General features: G+C 39.5%; 1 protein-coding gene and 1 pseudogene across 5 annotated transcripts in view; both read left to right on the top strand.

The window, feature by feature from the left end:
- ECPAS (Ecm29 proteasome adaptor and scaffold) overlaps positions 1-15735 on the top strand; it is a 103146-nt gene extending 87411 nt beyond the window's left edge. For all 5 annotated transcript variants that reach the window (XM_030859024.3, XM_030859025.3, XM_030859022.3 and 2 more), the window contains 11 exons: positions 462-553; positions 633-699; positions 1135-1326; positions 1981-2189; positions 3048-3091; positions 3188-3380; positions 4909-5047; positions 6969-7074; positions 7360-7448; positions 9644-9715; positions 11130-15735. In XM_030859024.3, coding sequence (XP_030714884.1) covers positions 462-553; positions 633-699; positions 1135-1326; positions 1981-2189; positions 3048-3091; positions 3188-3380; positions 4909-5047; positions 6969-7074; positions 7360-7448; positions 9644-9715; positions 11130-11269 — 1343 coding nt within the window. In that variant the 3' untranslated portion in view covers positions 11270-15735. The remainder of the gene's footprint in view (positions 1-461; positions 554-632; positions 700-1134; positions 1327-1980; positions 2190-3047; positions 3092-3187; positions 3381-4908; positions 5048-6968; positions 7075-7359; positions 7449-9643; positions 9716-11129) is intronic.
- On the top strand, positions 11817-15735 carry LOC115854669 (small ribosomal subunit protein eS25-like; annotated as a pseudogene).
- Positions 15736-16067: the final 332 nt, after the last annotated feature.

Below are 16067 nucleotides of genomic sequence, written 5' to 3' on the forward strand. Positions count from 1 at the left end.
CTTCTACCTTTATCTCTGTTTGCAAGAGGTACAGGATGATCAAGCTTAGCAAGTTTTTACTGTTTTATAAGTGTTTATTTCTTGGTGGTATAAGGAGGTGAGGGTATCTGCTATTCTGTACTGTATAAATGGTTTATTACCATTTATATTTAATTTTACATCAGCATTTTTCTTTGCTTGAATTGGCTTCGAGATGGGGCTGATGAACTTTATGTACCTAACTCTTGTTTTTGCAACTGTCCCCATAATAGTCTAGATTAATTAATTAATAACAGGTTAATTTTTAATTTTATACCAGGCAAAGAGAAGCAAATGGATATACAAATGTAACATGCAAGGGTTCTAGACTACTATGGAATAAATCAGATACTAATTATAGGGTTAAGTTTGTTTTGGTCCTACGAACAGAGCAGAGCATTTGGTCAGCCAAGTATCAGATTTTTCTTCTTTGTTTCCACTAGGTAAACTCATGAGTGCTTTGCTTAGTGGCCTGACAGATCGGAACGGTGTAATTCAGAAATCCTGTGCATTTGCCATGGGCCATTTAGTTCGGGTGAGTTGAATTTCTTACTTAGTTAAGTAAGTATACTTTGATAATTATGAAGAACTGACCAGGATTGTTTCTCTTCCAGACGTCACGGGATAGCAGCACAGAGAAACTCCTGCAGAAACTCAATGGCTGGTATATGGAGAAAGAAGGTACCTTTTTTCTTCCTACTTAAATTATTGTTAAGTTAGATGTAAACAACCTAATGAAACAATACAAATCAGGTCTTACCCTTTCTGATTTTATGTGGTTTGCTAGGAACATTTCTGATTGATTTTACTGGTTTGTTTTGCTGTAGTACAAGTCAAGCAGTGGTCTGTTTTTTGTTTTTTTGCGGTACACGGGCCTCTCCCTTTGCGGAGCACAGGCTCCGGACGCGCAGGCTCAGCAGCCATGGCTCACGGGACCAGCCGCTCCGTGGCACGTGGGATCTTCCCGGACCGGGGCACGAACCCGTGTCCCCTGCATCGGCAGGCAGACTCTCAACCACTGCGCCACCAGGGAAGCCCAGAGCAGTGGTCTGTTTTGATCAGTTACCCTAAACACAGTAAGTGTCATAAAGATTGTTTTTTTCTGCTTCTCTTTAGAACCCATCTACAAGACCTCTTGTGCTCTGACTGTTCATGCTATTGGACGGTACAGCCCTGATGTACTGAAGAACCATGCCAAAGAAGTTCTGCCTTTGGCATTCCTAGGCATGCATGAAATTGCTGATGAGGAGAAAGCAGAAAAAGAAGAATGTAATTTATGGACTGAAGTATGGCAGGAAAATGTACCTGGTTAGTAAACAGTGCCTGTGAATTAAACCTGTTTCTTAAGAACCACAGTTGAAAATTTTAACTCATGTTTTTTTATTCATAAACTTCTGTAGTTACTTTCCCGGGACCTTAACAATGTGTGTCCCATTGGGTTCTCAGCCCATCCACATTTCCAAGTTCTCAGGTTGGCGCTCAGATCTCTTTTCTTTCCTCCCTCATTGCTGCCCATGTGAGAGAATAGAAACTGCCCAAGCGACGCAGAGCTTTGCTTATTTCAGTTGAGAATGAACAGTGATTTTCGTGTTGCCTTGAGTATTATTTTAGAGTAGTGCTTCTCCACTCTGCTCTTCATCTTGACACACGTTAATGGATGAGAGCCCTCCGTGGACATATCCAAGTTCATAACGTCCTGCTGTTGTCAAGATTGCTCTCCCTTTCAGAGAGTGATGTGATGTAACCATTGAGAATCACTGCTTTAGATTGATGGTCACTGACTTTTATTCCAGACTTAGAAAAGAAAAATCAGTTAGTTTACATATATATATATACACATATACACACATATATATATACACAGACACACACACACACACACACACACACACACACACGCACATATATATATATATATTTTTTTTTTTGGTCACTTAAGAGTTGCTTTTAATTTTGCTTTAGGTTCCTTTGGTGGCATTCGGTTATACCTGCAGGAGTTGATTACTATCACCCAGAAGGCTTTACAGTCTCAGTCCTGGAAAATGAAAGCCCAGGGTGCAATTGCCATGGCATCAATTGCAAAACAAACCAGCTCCCTGGTACCTCCGTATCTGGGAATGATACTGACCGCATTACTGCAAGGCCTAGCTGGACGAACATGGGCAGGAAAGGTAAAGGAACCATTCATGCCCAGTTAAATTTAAGGTATCCTTAAAGGATTATGACTTCATCTTTCATTTTCTATAAAAATTAGAATGTTGTTTTGTGGGACATCAGATGGGTTGTTGTTGTAAACCAGATTTCCTAGGCAGTTGGGAAGCTTTGGGTAAACTTTGCCTGATTAAATGTGATATTTCATCAAAGTATGACCCACGTGTCCTTGAATACTGCACAGTAATGCTGGAGGTTGGTGTTTATTTATCATGTTCAGCTTTCCAAGAGAAGTCTTAAGCCAAGTGGTCACCCTTTTGTCCCTGTTGACCTCATGAACAGATCAGAATTTGGGCATATGTGAAATTGAGTAGCAAGGCAAGCTGTATCTAAACCCCGGGCTGAGGATGCCCATCTCTGGGGCCTCTGAATTAGTAAAAGTCATTTTTTATACAAGGGTGATGGTAGGTTATACACAGTGACTACTCAGTGGGGAGCGCGAGACTGTGGCATCATACACAGTCTGGTTGACGTGGTAGAAGCCAGTAGTGGCCAGTACAGAGCTGTAGATGAAGTACGGGTCTAGGAGTCGACACAGTTCTGATTCCATTGTTGATGCTTCTGCCTCTGTGACCTTGGACAAGTTGGTTCTCTAGGCTTTATGAAATGGTGAGGAAGACAGTTATCCTGCTTCCGTGGTTTGGAGTAAAACTCTGTGGATGTGCTTGTTAAACAGTTAAGTGTGTCAAAGATATGGTGACTCTGGTTAATTTTTGTTGTCATAATTTTTAAAAATTTATGAGGTAATTATAGTCATGTACAGCGTATGTAAATGACACGTTTGCTTAATAGTATTTCCTCATCTTTCAACCCTTTAGGAAGAACTGTTGAAAGCCATTGCCTGCGTGGTGACAGCTTGCAGGTAAATGTTCCTTCAGTGAAGATGCCATTTCTTACACTGCACCTGAAAGCTGCAGCCTTTATTAACTGTTGTGATGCTTTTGTATGGATCCTGCAGTGCAGAGCTGGAGAAGCCTGTGCCCAGTCAGCCTGGCACCAGTGAAATCCTCCAGGCTGTTCTGAAGGAGTGTTGCAAAGAGAATCCCAAATACAAGATTGCAGCAATCAGCTGTGCAGGGGATGTCTTAAAGGCCACCAAAGAAGACAGATTCCAGGAGTTTGCTGACATTGTCATACCTCTCATCAAGAAGGTAATGATCGCCATATCCTTTCAGGTCTGCTTTATACTTTAAAAAAATAAAAAAATTTAAAAAAAAGAAAGAAGGAAGAGATTTTCCTGTGTCCTGTTTGCATATTTTAGGAGGACTCATGTAGCTGCAAATAGCAGAAAAATCCCCAAATACCATGGCTTCACACAAGGTAGACATTAGTCTCTCACAGGAGAGTTTAGGGAGTCTGGCTCTTTGCAGCTCCCGGCTCTGCCTTCCCTGGGGTGTGGCCATTGTCTTCACGGTCCACCGTGTATCTGCATTCCAGGTGGGTGATGGCAGAGGAGATGAAGAAAGGATGAAGGATCAAAGTAGGTATGTCAGTTCTCTCTTAAGGAGAGTTCCTAGAAGCTGCTACAGGGCCCTTTCACTTCTATCCCACTGGCCAGTGCTTAGCCGGGTGGCCACACCTGGCTGCAGGTGAGGCTGGGAATAGTAGTCTTCATTCTAGGTATCCTTTTCCCCTCCATGGGAGAAGGGTGGCTGCTTTTTATTTTTTTTAAAAAAACAAAGCAGAATGATGAGTTTATTGCAAGGGTTTCATCCAGCGAGCCGGGAACCTCAAGGCCGTGGGAGCGGTGAGTTCCCGAGAGTGGTGTTGGAGTGGGCGAACAGTCCCTGTCTTGCTGCTGATACGCTCTGCCTTGAAAGCGTGTGCTGCAGCCACCCCGGGCACCCCAGAGTGAAGATAGACTCTGCCACATGCTGGGGGACTTTGATCAAAAGCAGACTTTGGTTTCATTTGGAAAATGAAGTGCTCGTTTTTAAAGGTTGGGCACTGGTTCAAAGAAAGAAGAGTATGGTTTACCTACTTACTTTTTTGTGAAACATGAAAATTTTTAAATAGCATTTTCATTCTGTTTCTTGTGTTGCTGCTAATTTGCTGTTGTAAAAAAGCTGTTTAAATAGTTTCTGTTAAGAGGGAGGGGATCTGGGGATATGTGTATTCATATGGCTGATTCACTTTGTTGTACAACAGAAACTAACACAGTACTGTGAAGCAATTATACTCCAATAAAGATTTGTGAGAAAAATAAATTCAAAGTAAAATAATTAACTATCAAAAAAAAATTTCTGTTACATACATAATGATAGTGTATGACTTTGGCAGTCTGTATCATCAGCTTGCTGGACAAGTCACTTCTCTGCCTGTTTCCATATCTTATTAAGAAGGAGTTTCGATTTAGATTATTACCGGGTTCTTCCTCCTTTAATTCTGTGATTCTAATGCAAGTCTTTTTTATGTTGTGCTCAAAATACTACATATATGGTATTTTTTTTTCACCTTTGCTTACAGATTCCTTTAGAGGATTTCCGAAATTTATTGGAGAGGTGTGGTACTCCTGTTACAAAATCTTTTTACAAATAGGAAAACTCATGGTAGAGACTGTAGCATTTAATTCTTGGTTAACATCTCCTACTCTGGTACCCTGATTGTTTTAATAGTATGCCTGTAACTTTGAAGGAAAAAAAATTAAAATTTGCTTTCCTTTTTTTTGACATGTCCTAGAACTCACCTGAAAGCATTGGAGTCCAGACGACCAAAAATGAAGATGAGAATGAGAAGGAAAAGGAGCTCCAGCTGGAATCTCTGCTGGGAGCCTTTGAGGGCCTGGGCAAAGCCTGGCCCCGAAATGTGGAGACCCAACGTAAGCAGCAGAACCTGCCTTTGAAGAAGTGCTGTGGCCAGGGGTTACTTCATGACAGCGAAGGAGTTCCGTGTGACGAGTTATAGCTGCCGTTTCTTGTAGAGCCAGACTGATTAACGGCAAGAATCATCCAGTATAAATTTTACTCCTACGTTGGCAGATAATCTCATTGACTGTTTGTTTGCTAGGGCTGCTGTAACATATAGTACAACAGACTGGGTGACTTCAACCAGGGAACTGTATTTTCTCACAATTCTGGAGACTAGAAGTCTGAGATCAAGGTGTCAACAGTGTTGGTTTCTTTTGAGCCCTGTCTCCTTGGCTTGTAAATGGCCGTCCGTGTCTCTGTGTCCAGTACGTTCTTATAAGGACACCTGTCGTCTTGGGTTAGGGCCCACCCTAATGGTCTCTTTAAAACCCTGTCTCCCAACTCAGTCATATTCTGAGGTACTTGGGGGTTAGGATGTCAACATGTGAGTCTGTGGGACACAGCTCGGCCCATAACAACCATGATACGTTTTATGTAGATAGTTTGACTACAAAAAGAATTCTTTCACTCTTCTTTATGGTGCTGTATTCAGAGGAATCCACAGAACTTATTAGTGGGGTCTCTTCATCTCAGAATTAATGGCCTTGTTGCCAAACCTTCAATAAGCAAATGAAATCTGTATTTCCCTGAGAAACTTGAAACTTTCTGAGAGTTTTTCAGAATTGAACATATCTTTCCGAAGGATTAAGTAAATAAACAGTAAGCCTTTACTGTTGGATTGGGTTGTAGTTAGTAGGAGTTTGCCTTGTGTTGGTTCCTGCAGGGCATCCTACATCTTAATATTCATGAATGTTATGAAAAGTATTGTTGGCTGTGATTGGAGGTTTCTAAAATCAGACTTAAAGGTTGTCTCTGAGCCTTGCCATCCTTTGTGTGAACTTCAGAAAGTATATTTGCTACGTATAGGGAGGGTTTTCCAAAAGATACAGATTTGTAAGAGGCCTTATATCTTGGTATTATGTTATGGACTGCAGTGGAAGTCCACTTATTTGACATCATTAGGACTACTAACTTTTGCTTGATAGGTGGAAGAAGTTAAAGTAGGGAATTATATAAAAAGATGATACATACACAAAGCAGTTTTAGTATAAGGAGCAGAAATGTACCTTTGCTGGATTGGTTGTCATCTGGGGGAATGGCCAGGGCCTTTGAGGATTTGTTCCACACTGGCTTCTCGTATACATCTTACTCATAATGTATCAGTTTCTCGTTTTGTATCTTTATAGTGGAGAAAGAAATTACAGTCTCTTAGGAAGCAATTCAAGTGCAGAATTCTAGATTTTTTTACCCTCATCCATCTTTACATTTGTGAACCGTACTAAATTCTGCAGCATTTAAAAAATAACTACTTTGTTGAGTTTTATACTCCTGTTTCATCACTTAGCATAATATTAATTATATAATTATAATAACAAGTGCAGTTGGCATAACAGGTTTGGATAAAGCACCGTTGACTCTTGCTAAGCCTACAGCATGCAGAAGCTTGTGAGCCTCCAGAGTTCTGCTCTCTTTGGCTGTCATTCAGGGTGTTTTATGGGGAAAAGGCAGTGTGGTTTAGACTCTGTGTCAGTTCCTTAGAAAAGGCTGTTGCCTTGACAAAGAACACTTATGAACAGATATATAGGATTTTGGGGGGGGGGTGTTTCTGATCAGGGAAGTTTGTGGGAATTGGGCATAAAGTCATGCTGAAGTGTTTCCGAAATGTCATGGCTTTAATTAAAGGCATTTGTTGTTTTAATTTTTCCTCTCCCCTTCCCTCTCTCTCTCCGTCTATCCCTCTCTGTCCCTGTGTCTCTCTGTCTTCCCCTCACTTGCTCTGTCTCTTGCTTCTTCACATGCTCTGACCTGCTCTGCCCCATTCCTTTTTTCCAGGTTGTTATCGTCAAGAGCTTTGCAAACTGATGTGTGACCAGCTAAAACTCAGCACATGGAAAGTGCAGCTGGGAGTCCTACAGTCAATGAATGCCTTTTTTCAGGGGTAATTTGCTTCATAGTTCAGTCATTTATTTAACCTTCCCCTACCCCTTAGCATTTTATGTATAATCAGTGGAATTTTTCTCTTTTTTTAACATCTTTATTGGAGTATAATTGCTTTACAATGCTGTGTTAGTTTCTGCTGCAGTGGAATTCTTTTAAATTTTAAAACTAAAAGCTAAAGTGACATCATAAAGCAATATATACAGATAGAAATTGTTTGTGCCAGAAAGGTTTTGGAATGTTTCTTAATTACTAGTATTGGTATCTTGCTTTCTGATTTGTACAGATTAATGCTTTTAGAAGAAGAACATGCAGATCCTGAGGCTCTGGCTGAAATTCTCCTTGAAACTTGTAAATCAATCACCTATTCTTTAGGTGAGTGGTAAATTGACATAGATAAGGAGTGTTCGTTCTAAAGCTCAAGGAGTTAAGCTTCAAACATTCCCTGCCTTGTGCTAGGAACTAAATTTATGGAACAACTACTGAACTCTCCTATTTAATATACTCAATATGTGCCCCCAAACTGGAATGTATTAATCTGGAACTGTAATTTAGGATTTCAACACCTAGATTAGAAAAACCTTTGTGACCAGTATTTTTTAAAAACCTGTACTTGGAAATAATTTCAAACTTACAGAAAAGTTACAATAATAATGCATGTAATACTTGTATGTCCTTTAGCCAAAGTCACCTGTTAACATTTTGCACCACTTACTTTATTACTTGCACTTCTGTATACATACTTTTTCCTCAACCATTTGAAAGTATATTGCTTACATCTTGCCCCTTTCCTCCTAAATTCTTCAGTGTGCCTTCTTTTACATACCAACTTTAGATAGTATAACATTGATGCAATATTTTTTAACCATTCATATTCTAGGTTTTCAGTTGACTCAGTAATATTCTTTTTTTTTTTTTTTCGCGGTACGCGGGCCTCTCACTATTGTGGCCTCTCCCGTTGTGGAGCACAGGCTCCGGACGCGCAGGCTCAGCGGCCATGGCTCACGGGCCCAGCCGCTCTGCGGCATGTGGGATCTTCCCGGACCAGGGCACGAACCCGTGTCCCCTCCATCGGCAGGCGGACTCTCAACCACTGTGCCACCAGGGAAGCCCCAGTAATACTCTTTATATAATTTTTTCCTCTCCTCCATTAAGGAATCCAGTCCGGAATCATTTAGTGAATTTAGTTGTCGTATCGTTGTAGTCTCCTTTAATCTGGAACACTTCCTCAGCCTTTCTTTGTCTTATGTGACATTGACAATTTTGAAGAAAAGCCTCCCCCTCCCCACATTTAAAACTAGAATGTTTCTCATTTGGTGTTTGTCTGATGTTTCCTTGTGATGAGATCCAGGTTGTGAATTCCCAGTAGGGCTGCTCTATAAGTGATGTTATGTCCTGTCACATCAAGAGGCACACAGTGTCCACCTGCCCTCGTTGGCAGTGTTAATTTTGATTACCTGGTCAAGGTACTACTCAATTTCCTCTGCTGTATGGTTACTATTTTTCCCCCTTCTGTCTGTTAAGCAGCCTGTGGAAACACACTTTAAGACCATTCAGATAACCTGCTCCTCATCAGAACTGGGTCTACTAAGCAGTCTGGGAGAAGACACTTTAAGCCCATGCACATATACTGCTCCTCTTCAAAGTGTCTCTTCTAGACTTAGCATGCATTGATGGGTTTTTCCTGAACCAGCTTTTACTAAGATGATTTTCCAACTCTAGCACTTCTTCCACATTTACCATTTGTGACAGTTGGCATCCTCTCATAAGCAAGGTCCCTCCCTCTCTTGAACTCTTTATTTATCTATTATCCATATTGATTCATGGATTCCTTTATTTTCCCCTTTGTTTATAATTATTTTCCTTAATTAATTTGTTGCTCAGATTATCCCAGATTTGGCCAGTGGAAGCCTCTTCGAGCTGTCTCCTGTGTCCTGTTGCTGTCTCGCCACCATTCTTTCAAGCATTTGCGTACTTCGTAGCATGACAGCCTGTTATAAGCTCATCTTTTGCTTCCTTTGTCTTGGGTCTGGTTGAGTGTTAGTTTTTTCAGTAAACAGTTTCACTGTGAACAAGATGCAGTGTCTAGAGTAGACACCAAGGAAGCGTATTTCAGTTGTGACTCTTGGAGGTAGCCACATGCCTTTGGATAAATAACTGGCAGCTGAGAAACTAGTCTTTACGGGGTCGGGTCGCAGCCGGGTGTCCCTGAGTTGGCCTTACCCCTGGGTGATGTAATGTTCTTGGGTAAAATGAAGAGGTCTTGCAAACCTAAAGACCTTTCTTAGGCAACTTCTAAAATGGGTCCTTTAAATATTGCCATTTGTTACGGAGATTGGTATATTTGGCTGACAGCTTTTTTTTTTTAAAGTAAGGAATGTGGACATATAGCACATTTCAAGTATTTGATGATAAATTGGCTAAGGGAAGCTTACTTAGGAGCACATGTATCTTTCCCTGAATTTATAATTTCCGAACATCTTTCTTTCGGTAACACTAACTTAATCTTAGATGTTCTGTTTGTAAGGCATATAAAACAAATAATGTGAACTATATGATTTTCTTCCTAGAAAATAAGACCTACTCATCTGTGAGAACAGAAGCTTTATCTGTGATAGAATTGCTGCTTAAAAAACTTGAAGGTGAGTTCTTGATACTTCTCATTGGAGGACAGGAAAGCCAGGAGACTTTATGGCATAGGTTTTAGCATATACTCCAAAATGTAAATTAATATATTTGTACATGGAAGTGGAATATACATAGCTAAAACCTTCCAATTTTATGAAGTGTTAAATTTGGTACTCTTTTATTTTATATACGTTTAATGCATTATGAAGCTGTGGTTATCTCAATGAAGTTTTGGTTTCCATCGTGAATCTTGAGTTAATCTTGGTTAATTACAGCAAGAGGCTGACAGTGGCAGAACAGAGCTCACTATACATGTGTAAATAAACAGAATGACACACTGAAGAGTGGAGTTAGGAGAACATTTAACAGTTATCTACCTGAGTTATCAAATTTGATAGCAGTTTTCGTAATCCTATTTTTTTTTTCTGTTTTCCTTTTTCTAAACCATCTTACAAAGAAGCAGATTTCGTCTAATGGTTTGTTCTATCACTGGTAAAAGAAGACTGTTAGCATTTTCTCCAGTGGTGTATCTGTTACTGATTTCAAAAGGAGGCCTCTTTTCTTTTTTCATTTCCCTCTTTTTATTATTTTAACCACGTGGATGAAGAATGGGGAATGTGGAACACTTTTCTCTAGAGCATTGTGTATCTGCTGTTTCTCCTTCTGTCTCTATCTTTGCTTAGCAATTAAAGCACCTCTCAGGGCTCCATAAAACAGGCCGTTTAGACTCAGCGACACTACATGTGTCATAATCCCTTTTTTCCTTGTTGAAGTAGAAGGGCTAGACACTTAGATATATCTCTGAATTCTCACAGTTTGCCAAATATGTATGAATATATTCTAGATGAGGAAAATGAAGCTAAACAGTGAGATGACTTGCGTGAAACCACATCACCAGGAAGTATCAGAACCTCATAAACAAGGTTTAGGATCTGATGTACTTTATGAATTTCTAACATTTTGAGTATGCCTGTAGTTCTCTGATGCTTTTCTTAAAGGAGTAATAAAGTGTCATCTGTTCAAACTGGCTTTGCAATTATGAAATTTATTGAGGACTTTTTTTTACTGAGCATATCTTACAAAGATATAGTCAGCTCAATTGCTGAAGTAGCTTTTTTGTTACTGTGTGCCCTGCCTCGATACTTCCTGCTTCCCAGCTGGCTTCCGGCTCCCTTCATTCTCTTTGTCCCACCAGCTCTGGGGACAGAGGATGAAACTCCCTGATTGGCCCTCAGGTTATTGTCAATAATTAGGCTTGGAGACAACTCTTAAACCTGTGATCATTATATACAGAACTGTTACCACGGGGTTGCTTTGCATTTATTTTGGGGATAGGATGTGTGGAAGAAAAGCAGAAAGAATAGTTTTGGATTCTCTGCTTGCTTCTTCTGTAAGGATTCTTTTGTTGCTCTTTCTCTTTCCATTCAGAATCTAAACAGTGGGAAAGTTTGACATCTGAATGCAGAGTGCTCCTGATTGAGTCTTTAGCAACTATGGAGACAGACAGCAGACCTGAGCTGCAGGAGAAAGCATCGTTACTGAAGAAAACACTTGAAAATCTGGAATAAATTAGAAGGGGAAGAAACAAACAAGTGCCATGTTCATTGGGGGTTGAAATGGTGGTATTCTCTGTGGGGGAAAGTAAAGATTAATCTGTAGCATGCATCATTCCTTGGCTGAAATAAAAAAAAAATGCCTTAAATTTTGTTCCTTATTAGCTTTATTTTACTTGATGTTTTAAAAGTATCTGGGCTGAATAAACTAAATGGAACCTTGGATATTTGAGAGGTGGTTGTAGGTGAAACTGACAGAAATAGCTGTTGAAAGAGCTAAAGGTGTTAATAAAGGAAGAGACAAAGTTGCAGAGGAAGCTGCATAAAAATCTTAGAACTGCATCCAAATTTTAAAAAGTTATTTCAGGAAGGGGCTGTATCGACTACTTAGTTTAACCCCCTTCTTTACATCTGAAGAAACAGGTTATGAGATGACGTAGCTTCCTTGCGGAGGCCTGCGCTGAGGCTGGAACCTGTGTGATGGATGACCTGCCCAGGACACTTTCTTTTACAACCTGCTGCTAATCAGTGCTAACCCTGGCCTACCTGAGAAACTCCCAAGATGAGATGGTACAGCAGTCCTGGCACCAGAACTGAACTGACCCATTATGTAAGCATCACTGGATTCTTGAAATTCAGAAGTTGAACATTGTCTTGTCATTTGTTTAGATGATTGGTTTTTAGAAAATGATTATCTACCAACCTTACAGGTTGAAAGGGAGGGAAAATTTGGTCTCCATGTAATCGTCCTCCTTTTATAAGCAGATGAAGGTAGATTAGGACAAGATTGTTCATTTTGTCTCTTACGTATTTTGCAAAACACAAACCAACAACGAAATCGTGACTGCTTGGTTTAGACCATTCATAATCTCAAAACTGTAAAGACAAATTAAAATTTTCTACCCACTTTTATGCTTACAGTCACGACTATGGGATAGAAAGGAAAGCATTTTAATTAGCCGTCTGGGAATAACCTGATACCATTCAAAGTAAATAACTGCAGCTGTAGGGTTTCTTCCTTTCCTTATGCTGCTCAGGCCCCTGCCTGAGGATGTGGGGTAAGGGGAAAAAACAAATTTAACACAAGTGTTTATTCAAGTAAAAGGAGAACTCTCTAGCTCACCTTGGATTACAAGCACAAAATTGGCGTACACTCAATACTGACCCCTTACTGACATTAACACCAGGGTGGAAACTCCGTGTTATTATTTTTTGTGGTCTCTATTAACCAAAGTATTTAAAATTTTCTTGACTGTGACCCATAGTAAAACTAACTTTTTTTCATCATGACCCAGAGCAATGTGTGTGGGGTGGAGGGGAGGGAGGGAGGGAGAGAGAAACAAAGAATGAATATAAAATCTTTAACTGAAATAAAATGTTTTGTGAAATGGTACATTACTATGTGTGACCTGCTTTGATCCCTCCCCGCCAACTCCCCACCACCGTTCTGAATGCTCTTTCAGACCCACTAAATTCATTTCCTGACTCATAAATGGGTTGTTATTCAGTTTGAAAAACACTGCCATAGATAGTACCTAAACCTAGCTGCATATGCTATGTTCTGGGGTTGCTTCTGTTTGGAAAAGGGGTTTACAAATGAAAATTTAAGTGTTTATTACCAAAACATCCTCTTAGCTGGTACTAAATATAATTGTGAGTTTTAGCAGCATCATGAATTTTAAGTAAACTATCATGGACTTCCACTTGAGAGTGGTGTTTGCTTGGGGAAAAAAAATCAACTCTGGGTGTTTTTCAGAAAGCTTGCGTCCTCATAGGACTTGGTGTTTTCCAGATCTGTATTTCCCCATCCATGAAGTGCTGTCTGACTTTCATTTACAGTACCTGGGATACTCTTCCTAGGCAAGAGTGCCATGTAGGTCAGGTATTGTTGGAAGGTAAGAGTGTAAGGGCAAGAATTGTGCTCTTGGCCTGTATCAAGTTTAAAACCTCATCAGATTTTATGCTTTTTAAACTTTTTGTTATTCAATATTGGGAATTTCCCATGGTGCTGAGAGAGGTGCTAAGATACTTGAACCTTAGTGCTTAGTGCTGTTGAATTAATTTGTTTTAGTTTTCTAAGCACATTTCTAAGTTTTACACTTAACTGCCTTCATCTTGACCAGCCAAGTCATTTGTACAACTAGTAACGTTAACTATGGTCTCCCAGTGCAGCTTGTGTTGGTGTGCATGGGCACACGTATTTATTTAAAAGAGTTAATAACTGAGAGTTTGTCATTGTGGAATGTTGATATTAGTGAACAGATGGCAAAAGGACCCGTGAACATTTATATCTTTGGCCTTCATTTTCCAAAGCTATGTGGAACAGATTTTTATTATTTTTTTCCCTAGGAATATTCAGTGCTACTTGTCATATAGGCAACTGATTTAGAGAGTCTACTGAATTCCTTATTCCTGGAATATATATCGTCACAAATTTATTGATATGTGAAAAGGAGGTACCTGAAATTTGGCAATTGGAAATCAAAACAAAGTATCAAATTGTCTTTTTGGTGATAAAGAGCAGCCATTTCTTTAATGAATGTTTGTGTCTAATTTACAATTGCCGGTGTGTCTGCCTGTAATACAGTGTACCTGCGCAATAAAACTGATTGCCACCAAATCCCCACTGCTTTACCCTTCCATCTTTTACTTGTGTATTTACTAATGAGAAGAGAAAAGAAAAAAAGATGTGACCTTGTTGGTCTGTGCTCTAGTAGCATTTGCACTGTATGAACACTGTCTGCCCGTTGGGGGAAGTTTCTATCTGCTGCTGCCACAATATATTCATGCTGCTTGTGAAGTACAGGGAGTTATTTTGACATTGGCACTCATTGTAATGTACAAACTGTTGTTAAATGGATGTATATGTAACAGATTTTTGTATTTTATATGCAAAGTCTTCATAGAATCCTCTGCAATATGTACTGAGCTAGCTAAGCATGTGGTAGTCTTGAAAGGAAAACTCCTTCCCATGCCCAAGAAGATATTAAGTGGTAAATAAAAGCTGCATGATCAGTTCTTTGAAGTGGTGCATTAATTTTTACTGGTTCTCTGGGAAAATAGTTAACTTCCAAGGCATTGCCTGGTTATACTTTAAAGACCAAAAAAAGCCCTACTGCGTGCAGTATTCTGAGCTACTTCTACCAAACAGAAATTGTTGGCTTAAGTGTCTGGGAGTTCCAAGGCAAAACACAAACAGAGGCAAGGCACCTGAATAATTACTGTTAAATGCTTAGAGAGAAGCAATCATTGAAAGATTGGATTTTTTGATATAGGTAATCCCTGATGAACACATAGAAACAACAAGCAGTTCTGCTTTTGGTTAAGATTAACATACATGGCTATGCACATAAAACATCAGAGCTCTAGGTACATCCTATGTTGTAAACAGCCAAACAGATTTTAGGCTGTGGCTTTTTGTCCGACATCTCAGCGAGGCGCAGTGGGTAGCAGCTGCTCTCCCGGCTTCGCTGTGTCGCCCAAGGACGACAAGAAGAAGAAGGATGCCGGAAAGTCAGCCAAGAAAGACAAAGACCCAGTGAACAAATCTGGGGGCAAGGCCAAAAAGAAGTGGTCCAAAGGCAAAGTTCGGGACAAGCTCAATAACCTAGTCTTGTTTGACAAAGCAACATAAGACAAACTCTAAAGAAGTACCCAAACTATAAGGTTATAACTCCAGCTGTTGTCCCTGAGATACTGAAGATTTGTGGTTCCCTGGCCAGGGCAGCCCTTCAGGAGCTCCTTAGTAAAGGACTTACTAAACTGGTTTCAAAGCACAGAGCTCAAGTAATTTACACCAGAAATACTAAGGGTGGAGATGCTCCAGCAGCTGATGAAGACGCATGAACAGGTCCCACCAACTGTATATTTTGAAAAATAAAACTTTATTAAATCAAAAAAAAATTTTTTTGTCTGTGGAAGATATGCTTGAAGGTGAGAGATACCTTGCTTTTTCTCTCATAGCAGCTAAAAAGCCTAAGCTGCTCCCTTCTATGCTTTTCCTCCTTTTTCCCTTCAAGCTAGTACCAGATTATTTGATTAGAATAACAATTGGTTTTTAAAAAGTGGAAAACCCACAACTAGAAATATGAAAATCACTAAAGGAAAAATCTTATTGGTAAAGGCAAATATACAGTGAAGATAGTAAATCAACCACATATAAAGCTAGTATGAGCATTAAAAGATAAAAGTCGTAAAATCATCTATATCCACAATAAGTTGAGGGATACACAAAACAGTGTAAAATATGTCAAAAATAGTAAACGTGATTAGCTCTGATAGTTTTCTCGTAGCATCTTTATTATAAAGCAGAATCTAACACACCATTGTAAAGCAATTATACTCCAATAAAGATGTTAAAAAAAATGTAAACGTGGAAGTGGGTAAAAATGCAAGGATGTTAAAATGCATTCAAACTTAAGAGACCTGCAACTTAATCACATATATATATATATATATATATATACAGATTGCTATATATAAACCTCATAATAACCACAAACCAAAAATCTGTAATAGATACACAGAAAAGAGAAAGAAATCCAGGCATAATATTAAAGATAGTCATCAAATCACAAGGGAAGAGAGCAAAAGAAAAAGAAAGGAACAAGAAAGCTACAAAGACAACCCCCAAACAAAATGTCAAGAGTACATACCCATCAATAATTACTTTAAATGGACTAAATGCTCCAATTGGAAGACACAGAGTGGCTGCATGGATACAAAAACGAGACCCATATATATGTTGCCTACAAGAGACGCCAGATCTAAAGATGCACACAGATTGAAAATGAGGGGATGGAACGAGGTATTC

This window comes from Globicephala melas, chromosome 6, assembly GCF_963455315.2.
Source record: "Globicephala melas chromosome 6, mGloMel1.2, whole genome shotgun sequence".
In the NCBI taxonomy this organism is placed as follows: Eukaryota; Metazoa; Chordata; class Mammalia; order Artiodactyla; family Delphinidae; genus Globicephala; species Globicephala melas.